This window comes from Dreissena polymorpha, chromosome 10 (genome assembly GCF_020536995.1).
Source record: "Dreissena polymorpha isolate Duluth1 chromosome 10, UMN_Dpol_1.0, whole genome shotgun sequence".
Lineage (NCBI taxonomy): Eukaryota > Metazoa > Mollusca > Bivalvia > Myida > Dreissenidae > Dreissena > Dreissena polymorpha.
The window spans coordinates 7818425-7839970 of record NC_068364.1 but is presented as its reverse complement, the minus strand read 5'-3'; the positions used below and the strand labels follow the sequence as shown (position 1 = coordinate 7839970).

The 21546-nt window shown below is 34.0% G+C and overlaps 1 protein-coding gene across 1 annotated transcript; it reads left to right on the top strand.

Moving 5' to 3' along the window:
- The first annotated feature begins 624 nt into the window (after window positions 1–624).
- Window positions 625–20590, top strand: LOC127848260 (uncharacterized). The gene is made up of 6 exons (XM_052380617.1): window positions 625–789; window positions 7336–7452; window positions 17842–17869; window positions 18040–18071; window positions 18318–18541; window positions 18864–20590. Exons 1-6 carry the CDS (start codon window positions 636–638, stop codon window positions 19278–19280), a joined length of 972 nt encoding a protein of 323 aa, XP_052236577.1. The 5' UTR covers window positions 625–635; the 3' UTR covers window positions 19281–20590.
- The last annotated feature ends 956 nt before the right edge of the window (window positions 20591–21546 follow it).

Genomic DNA, 21546 nt, shown 5'->3' with positions numbered 1-21546 from the left:
AGAATAATTGGCTTGTCACCTGTCAAAAACAAAATTTAAGAATTAATTTTAGCATACAATTTATGTGATTTTAAAGTAAGACACTTATAAAGGAATATAACTGTTACCATTTTCAATCGAAAAAAGCGTATTTCTCTGTTGAAATTAAAACAACATCTTGTGTTCAACAACACATGTAACTTTTACTCTTGAAGTATTAATTGTTAAGAATGTTGTAGTGTTTCTTTCATGTTTCTAAATCAAAAGACAAACTTATGCCTTGTATGATAAATACAAATAAAAAATAGCAATTCGAATTGTGTTGGATTAATATGAATATATTAAGGTATTATTGCAATTATATAAGTTCATGACACTGTTAAATTGTATTTTGTTTACATCAAAAGAGTTATTACATTCATAAAGAAGATTTACATTCAATTGTTTTTTTATTGGAATAAATTGTAGGATCTCTACTTAGTTTAAAAAAGGAATTTTCAGTATAAATGCATATGAAATGAAATCCTTGCCATCACATGTTTGTGAAATGTAGCTATGTTTTAAAACGGTGTTCAAAATAAGCACTTACAAAATGTCCAATACAGGTAAAGTAGAGAATTATTTGTGTTCATGTTGCAGTCTTCTGTCCCACGGGAATGGAACAGAAAGTGTCAGGAAAGTGCACACCGTGTGATAGAAGCTTCTACAAAGACAACGCAGGCAACAACAAGTTTGCCATGTGCAAGCCATGTGGTAACGGGAATACGACTGAAACAACAGGGGCTACTTCTTGGACCATGTGTAGCATACGTAAGCTTTTATGCTTTACATAAATTTGATATTATCAAATAAATATACTCATGGTAGCTGACACACCATTTTCAGAAGTCTTATAACTCAAAACCCTAAATACTAAGGAGGAGCAATAACCAGACATTTATAGGAATGTACGCCTGTCTGTCCGTCTGTATGTCTCTTTGTCTGTACGTGTGTCTCTTTGTCTGTTTTTGTCGGTTTGTCTGAGTGTTTGTGTGTCTGTCTATTTTTATGTGTGTTTGTCTTTCTGTAGGTGTGCCTGTCAATAATGTGTGTGTCTGTCTGTATGTCTGTCTGTCTGTATGCATGTGTGTATGTCTGTCTGAATGTCTGTCTGTCTGTTTGTCTGTCCGGGTGTGTTTTTCTGTCTGTCTGTCTGTCTCTTTGTCTGTGTGTCCTTCCGCCAGTCCATCATATCTGTCTGTATGTCTGTCTGTCTATGAATATGTTTGTGTGGCTTTATGTCTGTATATCGGTTTGTCTGCCTTTCAGATTGTTTGTATGAATATTGTCTGCTAAAATGCAATTGAAAACGTAACATGTAATGACAAATAAGCAATAATGACGATTAGTTCCATCCAAACGTAGGGTAATTGTTATCATAAATTCACTTTCATTTTCGCGCGATTTTCAGGAAATCCCCGGGAAGCACGTTTTTTGCATGACTGAGTATGACGCAGTAAAGCTTTGTATCCTATTGCATTTCATTCAATGTAATTGAAAGTCACTCGTCCATTGGTTGTTACAATTAAATTGTTCCATAATGCATTGTTCATTTTATACTTCCGAAAAATGGCGTATGTTTGTGTTTATGAAATTCTTAAACACATTTATCGAGACTTAGACCCCGTCATCCGCGTTATATTGGAGTTACAGTGTATTTATTTAAATTTGCTAAATTCATTGACATTATTGAAAAGACATTTCAGACAAATTACTGTTCATAAAATGATCAAATATTTACGATCAAAACTATTGAAACTGCGATAAGTAGTTTGCTAACACTACTTATAACCAATAATGTTCGCACCTTCTCCAATTGGTGCCGGTAAAGGTAAGATTGTTAGCAAATTGGCCATGATAGTAATTTAATAGGACCAATTGGCAATTGGCTTCACAGTTTCAAACACTCGTTAACGTTTATTCGGTCCCATTAATCCGTTAATCATAATACTAGAACAGAAAAGAACGTAAAGTTTATTCATATAACTTGACCATTTCCAGTTCATCGTTTCATATAAAAAATTGACAATATATAAGCAATAAGCACATGCATAGTAATGCGAAAGTGACCACAATAGTACATAAAAGGTGTTAAAAATGCACTTAGGCCATCATATTACTCAATGTTTGCATTCAAATTATCAGTGCTCATTTTAAAAGCATTTTTACAATATATCGCGAGTTTTTTTAGGACTTTGGTTTTAGTATTGGTTAACAAAGGAATAAATGTATGCATACTAGGTCGGTTATAATAGAATTTGTCAATATACATCTTTCTTATATCTGTATAAAAAGGACATACAATTACAAAATGACATTCGTCTTCAATATCACTTGAGTAACATATATTACATTTGCGTTTGTTTTTAGGAATATTTATATGTCTCCCAGATTCATGTTTAACATGGGGGACGAAAGTCTTAATTTTGATATGTATTTTTCTTAAATTAAAGTTTTGGATTATGTTAAGATAATCAGATAGTTTAAATCGATGTTTCAATTCTTTGTATAAAGTTAATGAACTTTTAACATTCAAATCATTAAGCCACAAACCTATGTACATATCAATGAGTCTTTTTTAAATATAGGAATAAATACATTTGCATTTACTGATTTGGATACATCCAAACATCTACAAAACCAGTGTTTTAAAGCAAGTCCCGTACTTTGGTAATACAATTGTTACATCGCATTATGTATATTTTCAGCACCATTTCTCATATAACATAATTATTGTACTCTATTATATACAATTAGTTTGTTTAACAGTATACAATTTTTAAAAATATTTTAAATATACATAGCGATTTTTATATAATGGGTATCGCCCTAGTCCTCCGTACACAGCTGAATAAGGGGTACTCATTTTGACACCAAGTATTCGTTTCAAAAATCTTCTATGAACTCTTTCAATATCATCAGCATTTACAAACCCTCAAACCTCACACGCATAACACATTATTGAAGTACCATAAGAATCGAACAAATTTAACATTATTTTAATAGGAACATGCATGTCTTTGGTGATTGACAAAGCGACCCCATAGTCTTTAAGCCTTTATCGCATAAAGTTTGCGTAGTTTGTATAAATGACCCACCAGTTGATAGTACAATTCCTAGAAAGTTAAACGATTGAACTATTGCTATTTGCTCATTGTTATGAAAACTTGGCTTGTTCTGTGAATTATTTCCTCCCATTTTAAGTATGACTACTTTTGTTTTTTCTCCATTGACTTTCAACTACATCGTTCACAATATTCGTACAGATTATCTAAAGATTTTTGCAATCCTTTTCGTGTTTCGGAAAAAAATTACAGCATCATCTGCAAACAATAACAAATAAATAGATAGATGGTCTAAGGTGATCATGTTTTCATTGCTTTTACTCAAAAAGAGTTCGATGTCGTTAGCGAAAAGAGAAAATAGAATAGGTGAGATTGTCTCCCCTTGCAATAATCCAACTTTGCAATTAAAGAAATTCGACAACGTCCCCATATGTCTTAAACATAATTTTAATTTATCATACATAGACCGAATAATTTTTAACAATATACCGTTAATTCCGCTCTTAATAAGCTTGTTCCATAGTCCGTTTCGATATATTGAATCATAACAGTTCATAAGGTCAATATAGCAACAGTATAGTTTCTTTTTACTACTAAGTTGTTTATCTATAAAATCCTTCAGTAGAAAAATAGCATCCACCGTGCTTTAGTTAGTGTTGAATCCGAACTGAGCGTCTGTGAGCGTATCGTTTACAATAGCCCACTTTTTAAGCCGTACGTTAAGTACGACTGTAAACAATTTGACGAAACAGCTCACTAACATTATGCCTCGATAATTGTTAGGGTCAAATGAGTTTCCTTTTTTGAAAATAGGTATAATTACTCCCTTTGACCATAATAATGCACTTGTCAAAGACATACAATAATGGGGACCCATTTCTGATAACAAAAGACTAGTATATTGGCATGTGACAAACAGGCCCCACCTCCTGCAAGTGACTCCCAAGTGTCCCCCCTCTTTCCCCACCACAATTTATCGCAACCGTAATACATTTCGGACATTTAGTACAAACAAATCGGTCATTGACTGACGCATTTTTATGCCCCGGTAGGGTGGCATATAGCAGTTGACCTGTCCGTCAGTCCGTCTGTCAGTCTGTGCGACAGTCCGAAAACGTTAACATTGGCCGTAACTTTTGCGATATTGAAGATAGCAACTTGATATTTGGCATGCATGTGTATCACATGGAGCTGCACATTTTGTTTAGTGAAAGGTCAAGGTCATCATTTAAGGTCAAATGTAAAAAAAAAAATCCAAGGGAAGTAATAAGCTTTAAAGGGAGATAATTATCTGTACCTGCCAAAAGATTTAAAAAAAATCAAAGTGGTGCAAAAGGGGGCATTGCGTTTCTGACAAACACATCTCTTGATTATTTTTAAATATGTTTTCAAAGTCAGAAATAGGCGAATTTCAGTGCTGACAAAAGAGTCATTTTTTACAAATGACAAAATATCGTGCTGGCGAAAATTATTTGTTTCACAGTAATGGGCTTCAGGTAAACGACGTAAATTTCTTAGACCTAATATCACAGGAAAGACCACACTTACGAAGACCCGCGTGCTTTATTAATACAATATTATAAGAACAACGATTTTGGACATGCGTGAAACGGGTAATTGTTTAATTCTATTTTATTATCACAAGAAATACATGAAATTAAGTCGTAAATTGCTATACAATTATAAAACAGAGCAACGAACATAAAACATACATCTCATACATGTACATAGCATAAGGTAGCGTCAGCATATAACAATATAGAAAACTAACTACAGACTTACCTCTTTAGATTCGTAAATGTGCAAAGACATATTGTGTACAGTGCTTTCGGGATTGATTTGGATTAAGTAATAAATCGGATAAATAGAGATTTCATGCACAGTTTTAATTGTTATAAGATAATTGCACAGTACAGACCGTACACTTGCACAAAAACGGCTGCTTAATAAATTTAATGTGATTTAAACAACTATTTTAAAATTACGCAAACCTGGAAACTGTTTAAAAAGTATGTTGTATTGTAGGTTACATAATATTTCGAAGCATTCGTCTAATAAGATTCTATATAAATATGCAAATTAAGCGTTCACGTATTCATGAAAATATGTGTTAAATGGTTACAGCATGCCAACAATCCACATTTAGGGCTAACTGCTCCATATATGTCTTTGCCTCGACTATACCATCTGCTACCATTTTGATGATAAATGTCGCAATATTCAATGCGTATATTGATGGAACAACTGCACCGCTATAACGTTACTATATGCTACTGATTTAATATAGTCGTTTCCGGTAATCTTAGGCGTCTCGCAGTTTGGAATGTTTGTATTCTGCGTAATATTTAGTGACAGTTTATTGTGCTATGCCTTTCATCGACCAAAGTGATGATTGACTTTGAGTAAAAACGACATTATTTTTTCAGCAAGTATCATCTGCAATCTGAATTCCCGAGCATTATCCACTTTCAAAATAGTTATTAAAATAATAACATATGTCTGATACTGGTTGTAATATTTCCTGACACAGTTGTGTAATCGACTTGATGTAAGTAATAAACAGATATGGTATGCTTCCAAAATTTAACCTTTTACCAAATAATCCAAGTACATATCGAATATATTTATCTACCAGAAGTCTGATATACCAACATATATTAAATGGTTAAACATCTTCGAGTCTGTTTGTCTCAAAACACTTCTGCTATTTGGTTTATTGAGGTTTTATAATCAAGCAAAAGATTATAGTTCATCGTCAAAAAATCCAAAGCATAAGTACTTTAAGATAAAAGAAGTCTGCCGTAATCCAAAGATGGCCACTTATAATTTGAATATATTATGTAACATAATAATATTTAAATTTTTTCAAATATGTAAATATATAAGTTTATTTTATTATAAGTGTCTTTACACCGTTTAAATATATGTTTAACTGAATTATGTCAGAAGTGCGTAACCTTACGAGGCAAGGGAATTGTTAAAAAACGATGTTTTTGTATCGTTTAGATTTGCATTCGGAGCGCTCATAGTTTAATAGTGAAGATATGTTTGTATTATTATAAGTCGATGAGAATTATATATGCCCAGTAAAGTATTACATCAGTATGTGATTTCGATCAAATGTATAAATTGAGTGCACACTTAAACCGGTAAACATCGTACATGTTTATTGGTATCACAGTCGACACGCAAATCAAGTGCCCATCCTACGTTTCGATATTTATGCAAATGGCTCAAGATGCGACATCGGCGCAAGCCCAGCACAGATCAGTTACATCACGATTCGCGAGATCCAAGCAGCACCATTAAGATATAACTTAAGGGTCATTTATGTAATTATATATGCCTAAGCATAGTTTCGCCGTCTTAAACACGTATTTACAAAACTTTTTGTTGTTGCATCAAGTGTTGCATCCATATGTTTAAGCTTTTTCAAACATGTTGTTATTCAATGAAAGTATTTCCAAAAATGTGTTATTCCGTTTTTGAAATCCGAAACGCATTTCCAAATTGTGTTAATGCAATGTTAACAAATTCTATTTAACCATTATCATTACTCCAGAATGTCAGGTAAATAGTTTGTCCTGATTAAAAGCAGGCAAAGTTATGCATCATGTCATCGCATCATCCTCACGAAAATCATGGGCTTTATTACTCGATTAATAAATAAAAATGTTAAACGTTGAGATCTTTACGTTTTGTTGCACGATTTTTATTTTTAAAATAAAAGCCTGAAACCCTTTTCTCTCAATAAAAACAAATATTGTATGCTGTATTTACGTTATTAAAATTGTTGAGATAAGTCACTATGGATCTATGACAGCAACAGCAGAAACAATAGCGACAATACGTTCTACTTTAATAACTACTCAAACAGCATCAAGAAAAACAGCAACAAAAATGTCTAATATTGTTCGTTAGTTTAAACATATATGTTTGATATGTGCAACGCTCTCGAGTCCGTTTCCTGGGACTCAAACCAGTACTTTGTGTTTTGAAAGAGATCTAAAGAACGCTCCCACAGTAAGGATCGAACCCTAGATCTCTCGGTCGCTACGCGGACAACATATCAAATACGCCACGGCAACCTGTTATACAACTACTTTTGTTATATCAAAGTACTACTACTTTAACTATTGATAATACTACTACTTCTATCTATATTTAAATCGATTTTATGATATGAACTCACATGGTTAAGAAAGTTTTTGATTATTGACACATCAATTATGTTTTATCATGAATTCCATAGCCGATGAAGATAAAGAGCAATCGTCGACAATTATATGGATTGCAACGACGTCGGGATTATGTCTGCTAATAGTTGGCTTCACCATCGCTGGTTGTCTGTGTATGCGAAGGAAGAAAAGTAAGAACATAAATAAATGTACTGTATGCTATGTTCTGATATTTTGTCAACAATAAGGGGTTGAACTTGTTTTTATTTAATTGAATCATGCATTTAAAATTCTTAATTATGTTGCTCTTGTATATTTTAACTATTGCGATAATAAATTAACATTATATTAACTTCATACGTCATTTTAAGCTCGACTATTATATATGAAATAAATATAGTGGAGCTATTCTACTCACCCCGGCGTCGGCGTTACCGTGAGCGTTGGAATGTTAAAGTGTGCGTTCCACCTCAAATATTTTCTATGTCCCTTGACATATTGCTTTTATATTTTGCATACTCTACCAACATGACCCCAACCTATAAACAAGAGCAGACAACTGTATCAAGCATTTTGTAAGAGTGTTGGCCCTTTTGTCACTAAGAATATGCATATTATTGATAAATCTATGTTAAAGTGTGCGTACCATCTCAAATATTTTCTATGTCCCTTGACGTATTGCTTTCATATTTTGCATACTTCTTAACCAACATGACCCCAATAACATAACATAACATAACATAACATATGGTTTATTGTAATGCAAGGCCTCCGGCCCAAAATACAATTGTTTAATAATCATCCAATGGTGGTGACAGAGATATGTTAATTAATAATTATATTATAAACGAGCAGAACATGTAAAACAAAGACATAAGCATGTCATATATATAACATATCATATCATACCTTTGACAAGTACGTAATTCGAGTTATATGTTTCATAATAAAAGTAATTATCGCGTCAAGAAACACTTTTATATTCAATTGAGTATCAAGCAAAAACGTCTTCCGAGTAGTAAACGCATCGTGCATATATTTTGCCATAGCAATTACACTCTTTCTGTTATATTCCGACATCATTGTATTAAACAGATTTAAAGTTATATACTGGTTTCCAATAATGTCCATTAAATATTTATGTCTTAAATCATCATATAATAGGCACACTAAAACGAAATGGAATTCGTCTTCGATTACATGAACATTGCGTTTTAAACAAAAGTAACAATATCTATATTCTCTATCTATATTCATATGTCGGCCCTTTTCAATTTGTAGTTCGTGGCTTGAACAACGAACATTTGATAACGTCCTTTTTAAAATATACGGTAAATCCATGTTTAGGTATCTCTCTGTATTCAGGAGAGTTTTGAAGTATTTATACTGTAGTGCTTTTGGAGATGTTTTAATAAAATCCTGCATCCTTTGAAGCGCGCAATTTTTAAGTCTTCTTTTATAGAGTTTCATAAAAGCACTGACATTTCCAAATTCACCGGCTATCCAAGCAAACCCGAAGCCATTTTCAAACATAAGTTGTTTTACTCCGGTGGCCCACGTTGTCTTGCCGTCGGTGTCTAATTTACATAGCATCAGGTAACAGTTTTTCGGATACCTTTGGTCCCCCATTCGAGTCAGCTTTGTCCAATACTTCACACAACGCGACATATAAGTAACATTTAATGGGTGCCGTCCACATTCACTCAGAGCGAGAAAGTTTGGTACATTTCGATTTAAACACGCTACGTATTTGCAAAACCGGGAGTGTACACGCTCAATAGTTTCATTGTATCGAAATCCCCATATCTCGGAGGAGTAGCATAAAATTGGGGTCACCATTGCATCGAATAGTTTAAAAGCATCCTTAGGTTGAAAGTATCCAAATCGTTTTTGAAATCTGTATATGTTATCCACCGCCTTCGAAGCTTGTAGACTTAATATTTCCTGGGTTTTGGTCCATGACAGGATTGGCATTAAAAAGGCTCCCAGGTATTTATTATTCTGCGCAACTTCAATTTGTTCACCGTTATAAAACCACTTTTCATAGGATCTTAGCGCGCCTCCGTTGCGAAACACCATATTTTTATACTTTTCAACCTTTATTTTCATCCCGGTTAGGGAGCAGAATTGTTCAATACAGTTTATTTGTCTTTGTAGGTTGTGTTTTGTATCGGCCGTGTTGGCTATATCGTCAGCGAAAAGGAAGGCATATATGTCATCAGTATTATTGTTAATAAAGACTCCATTTTCGCATTTCAGCTTCAAATAGTCTGCTAGATCATTGATAAACAGTGAAAAAATCAAAGGCGAGCTGACACAGCCCTGTTTTGTTCCGATCGAGCAATTAAAGAATCTTGTTAAGCCATCTTTTACTTTAACACACGACCTTAAGTTGCTATACAAAGATTTAAATATATTCAAAAACTTGCTGTCATCTTTGATAACTTTCCTGATCAAACAACGCCATAAATTGACATGAACACACGAATCAAATACTTTAAAGAAGTCAATAAAAAAAACACGTACATTCTCCCCCTTTTCTTACACAAGTATTTTTGAATTACAGCCTGCAGGTTAAATATATTGTCCAACGTAGAACAATTTCTACGAAAACCAGCTTGAGATTCAATAATAACATCATTTTCTTCGCACCAACTAGTCAGCCTTTTATTTAATATATTTGTAAATATTTTACTTATACTACTTATAAGCGATATGGCCCTATAATTATTAGGCTCGTCTCTACTGCCCTTTTTGTGCAACGGTACTATTATACTTTCGCTCCATTCCGCGGGAAAACTACCTTCGTCGTAAATAGCATTAAATAAGTCTTTCAAATAAGACACACTGATTTGGTAGGTATGTTTGAACATCTCAATGCATAATCCATCTACTCCTGGGCTACAGTTACCTTTCAAAGAACGAATGCTCACTTTAATTTCGTCGGCAGATATCTTACGGTCCAGTACGTCTGCGTTTATGTGGGTGGCCAGTTCTGCAAACTCGTTCTGGTTGACGGAAGTGGATGTTTTGTCTGCCAAGTAAAGGTTTTCGAAGAAGTCCACCCATGAACTTGCAGAAATACTGTCGATACCTTTTTTTGTAATATGATCACAATTCGAATATTTTATTTGCCTCCAAAATTCCTTTGGGCTAGTACGGGCCTTTACCAGGTCGTCTCTTCTACTACTAAACCTTCTTTTTTCTTTCTACATAAGTTTTTGAACTCGTTTCTGGCATGAATATAACCATGAAAATCTTCTCGAGTGTCTGTAATTCGAAACCGACGTAATAGTTTATATTTATTTTGCTTTGCCACCTCACATTCGCGGCACCACCAAACCGGCTGATTACCCGCAGATTGCCTTGCTGTACACATATTTCCACTTACACGCATTTTTGAGCCCGCAGTTTTGAATACAGTGATAAAGTCATTCAGTTTTTCGAGGATATCCGTTGTGGTGACTGTATTGCTGAAAGCTTCATATAATCTCTCAAAATTATTCACAAATTCTTCTTTACCCTCTTCCCGCCATTTATGTTTTATGCATGCATGTGTATCAGACATATCATTCTCTACAGTATGCATATGATTAACATTGTCATTACAATACAAAGTACAGTACAATGGAAAATGATCTGAGAAATCAATACAATCAACACCAAATGAGGAAATAATATAAAAAATATCAGTTGACGCTAAGACATAATCAACAGTACTATGGCCATCATTTGCTACACATGTAAAATTGCCGTCTTTATCATCGAACAGTCGACCATTTAGCATATGTATATCATGCATTCAACATACTTCGATTAGAGAGAAACCAAACTTATTTATCGTTAAGTCTTTTGAATTACGCTGAAGGCAAAAATTATCACCTGGGTAGTCGGTTTCTGTGCTATAAATAAAATCAACATCGTCTTGGGGGATGTAGTCAAGTATATCTTTCACACGAGCGTTCAAGTCCCCGGCTATGACAAACGAGGTATCTGGGAAATCTGACTTTATAATAGTTAATTTGTCATTTAATAGACATATGCCATCGGTTTCTTCCGCGTCATATATAACAGACCCTTCTGGAGATACATATGTAAAATACATAATCAGATCTTTTGGTAAAGAAAGCAATTCCTTTTTTACATATAATACAATACAATCCGTAAACGGATCATATATTCTTGTTATCATGCCGTATCGACAAAAAGATTATCTTATTAACTCTAAAACACAGCCTGAATTACGAATACTGCTTTTTCTCTGGGATCTTATATTTTCAAAAGGAATATAATCACTGAAAACATCACCATATTCACACAAACGCGATTGCCAAGTTTCATATAAAGCTATTAAATCAAATTGTTTTACTTAATTCAGAAAAAACGAGCTGTGAAAAGATGGCTTTATTTCACAAATATGTCATAACTATCAGGATTGTATTGTTCTGTATATCAAAAGTTCTATTTATAGCTCTTTAAAAGATATCATATTATATATAGCCTATGTATCACCAGAAGGTTCACCAATTTATGAAAGAATGAATGAGATTAATGGTATCACTATTATTGACTCCAATATTTCTTCTTTAAGAGTACTTTATGCTGATGCATGTATATACCTAGCAGGAGATTTAAACGCACGCACAAAAAAATTATTAGATTATATACCTGATGATAATGTGGATAACATTTTTAACATAGAGGTTGATTATAACACGGATCCGTTTGATCGCACACGTAATAATAAAGACTCTGAACGATATAACAATTTTGGGAAAACACTCGTTGAACTTTGTTGTACGCAAGGTATACATATTTTAAATGGGCGTAGCAACGATGATTTTTTAGGAAACTTTACATGTCTTACATATAATGGCGCTAGTGTTGTTGATTACCATGTTGTATCCACTGAGCTATTTTCTCATATTACTTATTTTTGCGTTGAGATGAGGGACGAGTCTGATCATATGCCTATTAGCTCTAAAATAGTTTTAGGCAAAAAGAAAATTATTCGTTTTAACTTCGTCAATCAATATTACTTAAATAACGGTATGGAATACTATCCAAAAATAGAAAAGTATAAATAGAAAGACGCGCACAAGCAAGATTTCCTGAGAGTATTTGAAAACAGTCTTAACATTCAACAATCGCAAATATTGGAATCAATCGCGTGCACGGATATTGACGAAGCGATCGATAAAATATTAAATTTATTCTAATACGCTGCATCCGATATGAAGGTTAATTATAAAACAAACTATCTTAATGAAAAGGCCAGTTCAGTAAATCAACCGTGGTGGGATAGAGAATGTAACGCGGCTAAACAAACGAAGTACGCAGCATTAAGAAGATTCCGGTTAAGCAATGATATATCGGACTTTCAATACTATATATCACTCCGTAGAGGGTTTAAATATGTGCTCTGCCAAAAAACAAGCGTATCAAACGACGAAACGGAACGAATTGGTTTTATCGCGTACTAAACCAGAGTTGTTCTGGAAAATAATAAAAGGTAGTAATAAGACGAACAACAAAGTTTCTTGTAATATAGCTCCATTAGCATGGTACGATTATTTTAAAAGCCTTCTTTGTAAAGACAATCAACCAAGTCTAAATGATATTAACCTAGAGGTTAACGAAACTAAAGAGGATCAAGATCAAATTTTAAACACAGAAATCACTAACGAAGAAATAATAAAAAGTATTTAAAAACTCAAAGATGGAAAATCGCAAGGGACCGATGGCCTTGGGGCGGAATTTTATAAAAGTACGATGCATCTGATAACACCTTTATTTCGCGATTTATTTAATAAGATTCTCAATACAGGATTTTTTCCAAATACTTGGCGGGATAGTATAATTGTGCCGGTATATAAGTCAGGCGCTACAGATGACCCCTCTTATTATAGAGGTATATCTTTAATTAATGTAATGTATAAAATATTCTCCAATATCGTATACAACAGACTATGCAAATGGGCAGATTTAAACAATAAAATAGCGGAATCACAAGCCGGTTTTCGCAAGGGATATTCAACCATTGATAATTTATTTACTCTTCAAAGCATGGTTGAAAAATATACGTGCAAACCTGGTGGTAGTTTTTATGTGCTTTAAGTCGATTTTCAAAAAGCATTTGATAGTTTGATTATTCATAAACTATTTACAACTATGTGTAAAAATGGTGTTAGAGGGAAGCTTTATCAAGTATTAAAATCCATGTATTCAAATCTACGCGGATGTGTACGGATAAATGATAAACATGTCACGCAAAACTTCAATTGTAACATCGGTACTAGGCAAGGGGACGTAGCCAGTACAATAATTTTTAATTTTTACATGAACGAGTTGTCTACCTTTCTAAAATCTAAAGTTCATAGGGTATTTTTATCACCGAAGACATTTCCGGTATAATTTGCATTCTTTTTGCCGATGACGTTGCGAGCTGCGCTGATACTGCGATCGAGCTACAATCACAATTAAACTCTATATCGGAATTTTGTGAAAATACTGGTATGACAATTAACCAACAAAAGACGGAAATCATTGTTTTTAGAAACGGAGGTCCGCTAAGATCATACGAACATTGGGTCTTTAAAAATAATCCCGTAAATGTCACATCTGTATATAAATACATGGGTCTTCTTTTTACACCTAAATTATCATGGAGAAAAGCGAAAGAAAAACTTGCAGCCCAAGCCCGAAAATCTGTTTTTGCTATTAAATCATACCAAAGTAACTTTGAATATTTTTCATACACTGAATATTTTAAATTGTTTGATTCAATGGTAAAACCTATACTTACATATGGCTCTGAGATTTATGGAATAGAATTCTCAGACATTCTCGAAAAAGTACAAATCGAGTATTGTAAATATTTTCTTGGTGTAAATAAATCTGTAAATGATAGCATTGTACTAGGATAATGTGGTAGATTACCTCTCTGTCTGGATAGAACATCATGTAAAATGCGTTAAATATTGGTGTAAATTGATTAGTATGACGGATGATCGATATCCTAGAAATTGTTATATTATGTTAAAGCGACATGACGAAATCGGAAGAACTAATTGGGTGACATCTGTAAAAAATATTTTGTACCGATATGGATTTGGTTATGTTTGGATTAGTCAAGAGATAGGAAACGTGGAATTATTCTTAATGTCATTTAAACAAAGATTGATTGATTGTAATTCACAGAACTGGATTGAAACTATAGGAAATTCATCAAGATGTGATACTTACAAACAATTCAAATCTATGCTAAACCCAGAAAAATATTTGTTTATCGACATACCATTTTATGTTCGAAAGTCAGTTGCTAGATTCCGTTGTTCAAGCCATAAATTAGCAATTGAAACTGGTCGGCATTTAGGAATTTCAAGAGAACACCGAATATGTACATATTGTTCCGTCTATTTTAATAATGTATGTATTGAAGATGAGTTTCATGTATTTTTTAAATGTCCCAGATTCAACCAAGAAAGGCAAATGTTTATCTTTGCATGGTACAATGGTGAACAAAATTTCCTAAATTTTTGCAATCTTATGCAAATTTCTGATGAAAGTAAATTAAAAAGCATAACTTTTTTTATAACTGAAATAATGAAAAAGAAAGATGTAGAACAAAATTGATGTTCAAACTTGATGTAATCACAACTCAAAAAATAAAATATGTTGTTACTAATATATGCTGTATTTTGGGCCGGTGGCCTTTATTTACGAAATAAACTTTTTGTCTTGTCTTGTCTATCAAATTTTGTGTGTATTCTTTTTACATCCTTACGTATTTCAAGAAGAATATTACCAAAGTCAAGGTTTTGGCAATCTAGTTGATCGACGTCGTCCATGTCGGTATCCCCTGTATCCCCTGTATCCGTTTCCGAGATCACCCTTGGGTCCCGGAAGTGTAACATGTCTGTAATAGAAATCTGGTTGGTCGACCGCCCTGATGAACATGCGCGTGGCGGCCGTGTCAACGACGCTGGGACTTCTGCTTCCTGCCCGGATGTCGAGGACGCGGTTGCGTCGCTGCGTCCGCGTATTGTACCGCTTTTACGACCTGTTTTGGGAGGTCCTGGGTTTGATTCCACGCACTGCGCTAACAGCAAATAAAATATCACAGCCTTAATTGCCAAAGACAGACCCATTGGTTTTAATTTTTGAAACGTTTGTTTACATTTGACAGGCTGGCTAAATGTTCCGATTTTTGCACGCCATTGCTGCACCGAAATTCCCATTGTTCTCCGGGAGATGTACTTGTCAATTGTCAAACTCACACAAAGCCTCTTTCAATCGTGCGAAAAAGTCCACACAGCGCTGTATCAACAATACGCTTGCGCACCAGTCAAGCGTGACGAATCGCCAGTTAAATAGATTTTCACACTAAGCCTTTTTATCAATGCACGTAAAAATCGACTGAGTTACTAATCTGTTACTAAAAATAGCAACAACTATGCAACAGGTAAACTTGTGTAAAACTTTATTAAAGTCACAAAAACAAAAAGTTTCACCTCTGACTAGTCCAAATATATCACAAAACACCCTTTATCACAATATTCACTATCACACTTTTCAAACAACGTTTATTTCATTGCAAAAACTTCAAAATTATATCAGAAAAATGTAAACAACTATCCACCATTGGGCGCGAATATTTTCATCCTATCTATAAACAGGAGCAGACAACAGTATCAAGCATTTTGTAAGCATAATGGCTCTTTTTTCACTAAGAATATGCATATAATTGATAAATCTATTTTACAGTTTGCATACCACCTCAAATATTTTCTATGTCCCTTGACATATTGCTTTCATATTTTGCATACTTCTTTACCAACATGACCCCAATCTATTAACAGGAGCAGAAAACTGTAACAAGCATTTTGTAAGAATTATGGCCTTTTTTCCACTTAGAATATGCATATTATTGATTAATCTGTGTTAAAGTTTGCGTACCAACTCAAATATTTTCTATGTACCTTGTCATATTGCTTTTATATTTTGGATACTTCTTTACCAATATGACCCCAATCTATAAACAAGAGCAGACACCCGTTTCAAGCATTTTGTAAGCATTATGTTACCTTTTTATACTTAGAAAATTGAAAATTTGGTTAAGTTTTGTGTTTTAGATTCACTTTATTCCTAAAGTATCAAAGCTATTGCTTTCATACTTGCAACACTTACTAACTATCATACGGGGACTGTGCAGACATAGTTTTGTAACTTGCATTTTGACATAATTATGGCCCCTTTTATATTAAGATAATTAAAAATTTGTTGAGTTTTGTGTTTTGGTCAATTTTACTCTTAAAGTATCATAGCTCTTGCTTTCAGACTTGGAAAACTCGCTAGCTATCGTGAGGGGACTGTACAGGGCAAGTTGCGTAACTCTGGTTTGCATTTTAATGGAATTATGGCCCTTTTTGTCTTAGTAACTTTGAATATTTTGTTGAATATTGTGTTAAGATCCACTTTACTTCTAAAGTATCAAGGCTATTCCTTTCAAACTTCAAAACTTGCTTACTATCATGAGGGTACTGTACCTGGCAAGTTGAATTTGACCTTGACCTTTGAATGACCTTGACTTTCAAGGTCAAATTTATAAATTTCGCTAAAATTGCCATAACTTCTTTATTTATGATCAGATTTGATTGATACTTTGACAAAACAACACTTACCTGACATACCACAATGGACTCCACCCAAACCATCCCCCACGCACCCCCACCAGAACCCCCCCCCCCCCCCCCCCCAAAAAAAAAAAAATGTGTTTTCTATTTGTTTTTATTTTGAAAGATCATCTAAAAATGACCACACCCACACATTAAACCCCCCTACCCACCCCCACCCAAAAGGATTTTTTTCTTTGAAACATGGTAAAACAACACACAATTTATTTTATTTTTGAAGGTCCGTCCAACCATCCCACCCAAGCTATTGCTATCGAACTTGAAATTAAATCATCTTATTAGTTTGTCTTTACAAAAGTACAATAGATTGTGGAAAATATACCTGAACTCAGAATCGTCAATAAAGTACAACTTCTTTAAAACATTAGTGATCAATATGTTTCAATTATGGTCCTCTTCCACTTTGAATATGACTATATTACCATGACCTTATTGGATATGAACAATTTCCCCATGATGGCTTACGTTATACTGTCAAGCACTCGAATAGTCGAGCGCGCTGTCCTCTGACAGCTCTCGTATTGTTTCTAATTTCAATTGCGATTCTATAATATTTTGATAGCAGAATTTTTATTAAAAAGGACACTCAGAATTAATATGAAACAAGATGTATTAGTGAAAAGCTATGCCCCCCTCCCCATAAATTTGACCTTGAAGAATGACATTGACCTTGACCTTTTACCACTCAAAATGTGCGGCTCCATGAGATACACATGCATGCCAAATATCGAGTTGCTATCTCCAATATTGCAAAAGTAATGGCCAATGTTAAAGTCTGACGCAAACCAACAAACAAACAGGGCAAAAAACATATGTCCCCCAGTATAGACTAGGGGACATAAAATTAATCTAACTTAGTAAAGATATTTTTTATTTCAAATACAGAGAAGAGGGCCCAAAAAGCCGTTCAACTGTAAGTACATACGTTTCAAACACATTACTTTATGTACAATTTTGGAGATTAAAAAATATAATATAACTGAAGTATGAATATAAAATGGTAAAATTTGTATTGAGATTTCCGTTATCGATATTATTTTGTAGTTGCAATATATATTGATAACGGCGTTATTTGATGTTTAGGAATGAACTAAAACCATCGGATATACCACTAGGTGAGTTATTGATATCATTCCAATACCAAGTCATATTAAGTACACAGTAAGTCATACGTACTTTATAACATTATATATGCTTCAACTTATTTTGTGCAAATGGACGTTTACGAAATTGGTTCGCTGAATAAACCGTTCACATAATTGTATTTACATTATTATTGAAACACACATTTGGGTAACTCCTATGTTATGTTTAACCCTTAACAATCATTAATTGACAACTGTGATATATTTTATTTGCAGAATTGATAGACAGCAACAGTGGTAATTATGATGTCTTGCTCGACGACAATAATGAAGACAACAGCGGTAATTATGATGTCTTGCCAAACGACGATAATAACGACAACACCGATCATTATGATGTATTGCCCGACAACGTCCATGACGACTTTATCGTTCCGTATGCAGTCGTCCCTTTGGACAAAACAGAGCGTGAGGCGACACCAATGTACACATCTCTTCAGGTTTGTTGTACGATTTAAATTGATGCTTTTAGTTGACGCAGATATATTTAATGTTCCTCTTGACTTTTCACTGCTAAGTGTGCAATCGGCATGCCTTGAAAACATCTTAACCCAAATGGTTTCCATTTTCCGGTCCAAGGCAGTCCAAAGCAGTGCAATAAAATGTTATCATTTTAGGCTTTAGGGTTTTTGTTTTGTTTTCTTACTGCCTTGTGTTGAAATAAAATTTGTAGCTTGCCGTAGACTGGCGTTTGATCGAAAGGCTCTCTTTTCTAGTGATGTCTTAAGGGTTTAATTATTTCTCTATTTTCTTTAAATTCAGCCACAGATAACAAATGATTATCAGCACACTGGTTTGCGAGAACCCAGCTACATGATCCCAGCATCATCGCATTTATTGGGCCGAATAGGTGAGAGCGAAAGTTCAGTTCAGACATATTCTGCAGTGGCCGAAGAACTAGACAATGCCGCCACATCGGAGACAAAGTACAAGGCGTCCGCAGAACTGATAAATGTCACTAAAGAAATAACAACTAACGCTAGCGCCGAAAAACTGTTTGATTATGGTAAAAGTGAGGACAACTTTGAAGCGGAGACAAATTACACCGTCGCCAAACAGGAGAAAATTCATGAAAGTGGGGAAACAAATTACACAGACTTTGAATTTTTGGAGAATGACACTCAAGGGGGGAAAAACAAAGAATCCGGAATCAAGGATTACGTTTTCGTAATAAAATAGGGTACATGAGATTAACAACATCATAGGGGACATTTTTTCCGAATAGGAATGTTTTCATATGGTTTTAACCTATGCAGTCAATTGTTAAATTCCTCAAAGCAAATTTACATGTTTGTGTTGCAAATATAACTATTTACCCCCAGTCACGAGCTTTGTCAAAATAAACGACCTAGCAATAAACCTTATGATTTCAGAAATTCTTGGATATAGTTGTCATGCACATAATAACGTCGTATTGTTGTTTATAAACATAACGCCAATTGTCATTTATGGTGTTCGTTCTTTGATTTATTGGTGTTTTATTTTCTTTATTTGGGGATATTGCTGTTTGTTGTTGTTTTTTAAACAGAACCGAATATTTTAAGAATACTGTACGATAAAACAATTCTAGGTATAAATGTCGAATACAAATTCGTTTATTGGCTTGTCAAGTAGGCATCTCCAATACCCCAGGCTTATTGCTCAGTTTTTTTGTGTAAGCATCGCTAAATAATTGTATGTGAACTGATTTCCTTAAACGAGTTGAGGAACATTGTTACGAGCAGTTAACGAACCTCTTTTTCGAATCCTCAGGACTTGTTTAATACACTATGAAAGGAGTCGACGATCACTGGTTAAACTTGTGAATGGCATGTTCTTCAACAAATGAACAAACAATACTCTTTCAAAAAATGTTGATGAACCCCAACAGTTAATAAAGAAAGATACTAGTATATGCTTTTCAGAGCCACAATCTACTATCCCTGTATATGTTTAAAAATATAAATATATCAGTGTATTAAGAAGACCACTTTTTTATCTCGAAGGAACCACCGAAGAAACAACCGTGTCGTCGGTAGGTGATTTCCAGAATAAGCCAACTATACCTGTAAACAAGTCAGATGTACGGTTAGAAACATCATAACCTCATACTTGTGATAAGGGTACTTGTTCAACCTAATGAGCAATAAAATATAGATTTTTTTTTGAAGCTTAGGTCAACGTTTACAGTATTTATTATTACAATTAGACAAATATACATTATTGATTTGATTTATGTAATGTATGAATGTTATAAGCCTACCACCTTTTTTATTAAATAGTGTGTGTTGCGTTTATAAATTAACTATACTATTACTTATGAACCATGGTCATCCAGATTGTAAAAATATATTCTTAGAGCGTACATCAAACGTTTCCATTGTTTCATCTGTTTAATGTGTCTGGTTTGTTTAGCACTTGGCATATGTATTGATTTATATGTGTCTTAAACATGACCTGCTATTTATCAATTAACATTCATTTCCGTTCATATATTCATACCATGTAGATGTATCAACCGTTTGTAATGTAGTCATGAAGTTGATTTGTATTAAAAAATTTAAATTTCAAGCGAGTCGTTAATTTTGATTAGATAGTGTAGTATCATTTGAACCTATGTTTCTCTTATAGTACCTCTCTTGACGAATTTAACCCAAGAAAGAACAAGAAATATCTTTAAAAAAGATATACGGCGTTGATTGTGGTTGCAGTTAATGAAAGGTAAAGACTTCAATGAATGAGATCAAAGATAGCGAATGTCTTTTTCTGTGCAGTTCTTAGCTGCAGCAAACGCAGTACGGGATGATACGCGGAGTTTTCGCGGCTTATTTTACATTATTACATATTGGTGGTCATAAACGTATAGATACAAAACAGAAAACCAAAAGAAGAATGGAAGTGAAATTAAAACATATGAGTCAATCGGCCACACGCGAAGTATCCGTACATATTTTAAATATGTATACGCGCGTTCTTCGAACAAACCTGTTTTAGTGGTTTGTCTATTTGATTCGATTATTAACAGTATCGAGAATCATTGCGCTCATGCTTAATTTATTAGTCAATATGATGGCATAATTCTTGTTAAATTAATTTAAAATAATATTTATCATGGTATTGTTGTAAAAGACATTAAGAATCTATTATTGACATACCATATGATATCGCTGGATATCTTCATTTAACGTCTGTCTGGTCTAAAGAAAATTCCAGTTCACCCAGTTCACGCTATAGCGTCTTTATTATGTAACGATTATTTTCCTGGCCGCGAACTCCGATCAGCACAAAGGGTAGAGACGCAGCGATGACCTGTATGTAAACTCTGACATTCACACACAGTGGCCGCAAATTGACCCGATAGACCTCGCGAGTTGAAATGCAATGCATTAAAGTGAGTCTTCGCTTCCACTGCTCTCTATACTTTTACATGTTAACATGTTGACAGGAATATGGAAGTTAGTACTAA

Coding starts and splice junctions, on each gene's coding strand:
- LOC127848260 (XM_052380617.1), top strand. CDS start 636: ATGGAACAGAAAGTGTCAGGAAAGTGCACACCGTGTGATAGAAGCTTC. Junction 7,453..17,841: donor GTGTATGCGAAGGAAGAAAA/GTAAGAACATAA, acceptor TTTCAAATACAG/AGAAGAGGGCCCAAAAAGCC. Junction 17,870..18,039: donor GCCCAAAAAGCCGTTCAACT/GTAAGTACATAC, acceptor TTTGATGTTTAG/GAATGAACTAAAACCATCGG.